General features: G+C 35.6%; 1 protein-coding gene across 1 annotated transcript; it reads left to right on the top strand.

Moving 5' to 3' along the window:
* Nucleotides 1-217: 217 nt before the first annotated feature.
* Nucleotides 218-649, top strand: LOC122031416 (B3 domain-containing protein Os04g0581400-like). Its single transcript, XM_042590535.1, has one exon. The coding sequence runs from the start codon at nt 218-220 to the stop codon at nt 647-649; it is 432 nt and encodes a 143-aa protein (XP_042446469.1).
* Nucleotides 650-3626: the final 2977 nt, after the last annotated feature.

Raw genomic sequence — 3626 nt, 5'->3', positions numbered from 1 at the left:
GCCTCAGTTGGCATGGTCCCCTTTCTATACCCTATGCATGATTCCATCTATCTCCCATTCCCTTTTCCTCCACCACCTCTTCTTTCTACTTCTCTTCTTAACTCAATCAATTTTTTCATCTTTTCTTCTTTCTCTCTTTTAGATCTTTTATAGATCTTGAAGAAATTAAGCCTCTCAACGAATTATAATAGATTTGAGTAATAAGATTGCATCTAATATGGAGGCATTTAGAGTGGTGCTACAACCTACACCATCCTCCTCCTCTTCTTCTCCCTCCTTGGCGTCTTCTCTGTGGAGGCCTGAATTAGGCACCGTGGTGGCAGCAGATGGCAGCAACGGGCGGAGGGAGCACATGTTCGACAAGGTGGTGACTCCGAGTGACGTCGGGAAGCTGAACAGGCTGGTGATCCCCAAGCAGTTCGCCGAGAGGTTCTTCCCGTTGGAGCCAGATATGGCCGACAAGGGGGTGTTGCTCTGCTTCGAGGATGCCGCCGGCGAGCAGTGGAGCTTCCGATACTCCTACTGGCACAGCAGCCAGAGCTACGTGATGACCAAGGGATGGAGCCGCTTCGTGAAGGAGAAACACCTCCACGCCGGGGACACCGTCTCCTTCCTCCGCGCCCCCACGGTGCAGCCGCCTCTTCATTGATCTGCACCGCCCAGGCACTTTTGCCATCCCTAATTCGCACCCTTACGACATAGCCTCTGAGATGGGAGGGAATACGGCTGCCGCAAACCAGATCTTATGCTACAACAGAACGCTTCCGGGCCTTCCCCGGCAGCACATCACTGGACTCAAAGCAGCTTATGACGACGGGGACACGGTGCTGGACTCGGTGCCAGTGGTCATTGGTGGGATGGCAGCTACAACCAAGAGCGCGCCAAAGCGGTTCAGGCTTTTCGGAGTAAATCTAGAGTGCCCTGAGCTTCCACCGCCGATGGAGGATGGTAGCAATAACTCCGGCTGGTGGAGGACTTGCAGCAGAAGCGGAGAGAACGAAGAAAGATGAACATTTAAGAAGAAGAAATTTCATCCCATATATATATATATATATCTATATATATCCTTCTGCATAACATATATATCATAAGTACTTGATGTTAATTAATTTGTAATAAATTTTTGTTTCATTTCTAGAAAATATTTGATGCATCTGCCAGCCAAAATAATATATAGATCTCTGTTAATTATGTATGACCATAATTATCTTTACTAAAAGTATTTTGAGTCATCTGTTTTTTTGTCGTTGTTTTCAGGGGTTTCCAGCTTTAGCCATATCAACTGTACGAATCAATGCTTGGAACTTTCTTTGAGTTGCTGAAGAAGCATAGAAAACAAGCATGTGAGCTCTCTCTCTCTCTCTCTCTTGAAGAAACACACACAGAGAGTTACGTTTCATAAAAAAAAAAAGGAAAAAAAAGAAACACGCGCAAGTACTCTAAATAAAAAGTAGATAGTCTTACGATATGTGGTTTCAACAAGAACATCTAATGAAGGTTTTCTGTGTTTCCAAACGCCAACAAATTAAAAGCCCTAAATTCTATTGTTTAAACTGTACATATTTCATAAGTTAGTTGTCCTCTTCTTATTGACTCATAAATTTGGATGGAATAATGCTTAATTAGTTAGTACTCGTTGCCATCAATTGAATCTTTTACTCATAAAATTGGCTCATGGAATAAATAGTACAGCTGCATGTCTCATTCCTTTGAACATAATAAGAGATTTATTAGCAAGAGTTTTGCATTTTGTTGATGTTATTTCCTCTAATACCTAGCTAGTTAAAGAATTGAAACTTTATGAACTTGTAATTTTGCGTGTGCATAGACAATCAAACTTCGTATCATATTAAGATTATGACCGAAACTATATATGGGTTAAGTACGTATGCATTAACCTCTCATACCTAGATAAAGAGTTGGAAGGATATATAATTTTGTATGTGCACACCCACATTCACATTCACATTCACATTCACATTCACATTAAATTTCATATTATTTTCGGATTTGATATTAAACTTTTTCTTTATCTTAAATAGTTAGGAACCCTATCTATGTTTAATGTGAGAATCGATAGATCCCCATATATATACTCACACTTAAGTCTATGTGCTACTAAGCTTTTGTTGATCATAAAGTACTTAATCATATGTAAAATTACATATCTACTTAACCCTTGAGTTGCAAGCTAAGGGTGATCAAAACAAAACTTAACAAAGAGTTCTGATTGTCAAAAAAAAAAAAAAAATACTGATAATAAGGAATGATCTTAGTGCTAGCTCAATAGTGAGGCAAGATCCTATTTCAAATAGTTATAATAAATTTGTTATTAATGTATTAGCTGTAAAAAGAATGTATGATGAAATTAAATTTAAGCAGCAGTTGTTTGAGTGCTACCACATTTATTGATTATGCTTCACTATTATTGATTATTAGCAAAATTATCAATTTGCTACAATGCTTCAATGATGAAAAATTATCTGATCCTTGAAATTAAGAAGATCAATATCATGATATATTAGGAATTATTGTTGGTTTATGTATCACGAGGATCATATTTGTCTAATGTAATGATATAAATTTTATTTTTTGCTTTATTTATACACATGCTATCTATCAAGATATAATCTTGACATAAACTTGCCCCTTGTACTTTCAAAAGTTGATTTGAAATGCATTGGACGAAATATTGATGATTAATTTTAAAGCATTTTACTAAATCATGCCCCTCATATTCCTCAATTTATCCTCACTTTTCAACTTTCTCCTCAACTCAAATGAGGTTGTGACAATCTTATGGGCAATAATTAGATTTATTAGGTTTCTAAGTACCTTTTCATGTAAGATCATCAAATTAGATCTCTTGCATCTTAATTTTGCATATATTTTAAGTTTGATGCATAAATTGATTTGCAAGTAGTTGGCATGGTTAAATTATATAGAATGACCTACTCGCTAATTTACAAATTAGCTTAGCGCATGATATGTTAACAAACTTAGACTAACTTTTAGGATTCCTTGCAACTTAAGATGTTAATTAAAGAGCCTACCATCTCAATTATGTATAACTTTAGAATTTTGATCATAAAAATTGTTTTGCAAATCATTTTGCATAGTGAAAAATAGCATCGATCAATTTAGGATCCCTCACAAAGTTTTAGGTTGATTTTGAATAATTTTATTCAAAATCTAATAGTTCATGTTTTCTTTAGAAAACCCTAGATTCCTAGCTATAGACCGCTTGATCATTTGTAAATCTATTGAGTCAATTAAATGGTAAATACTCATTTCCTCCTTTTCTTGTTACTCTATTGAGGCAAAGAAGATTGATGTAACTTGTAACTTTCCGACCATCTAGTACTTAATTTTTTGGATCATTCAACACTTGATTTAATTGAATGTGCGATTCACTTCACATTCTGTTTTAGTACTTTAGGTATTATATGATTCCTTTTGGTTTCATAGATTACTAAGTTTAAATTTTTTCTTACACCAAGTTTATGTTTATCATAAACTATTCTTAGCGTTCTAAGATCATATTAGTTTATGCTTCCTAATTTTAAGATAATCATTTCATTTCATGTATCTTGAGTAATTCACTTCTATTCATTTTTGGTAATTCC

Source organism: Zingiber officinale, chromosome 11A, assembly GCF_018446385.1.
Source record: "Zingiber officinale cultivar Zhangliang chromosome 11A, Zo_v1.1, whole genome shotgun sequence".
Taxonomy (NCBI): domain Eukaryota; kingdom Viridiplantae; phylum Streptophyta; class Magnoliopsida; order Zingiberales; family Zingiberaceae; genus Zingiber; species Zingiber officinale.
Note: the sequence above shows the minus strand (reverse complement) of the source record. Positions and strands in the feature narration are given on the sequence as shown.

Coding starts and splice junctions, on each gene's coding strand:
- LOC122031416 (XM_042590535.1), top strand. CDS start 218: ATGGAGGCATTTAGAGTGGTGCTACAACCTACACCATCCTCCTCCTCT.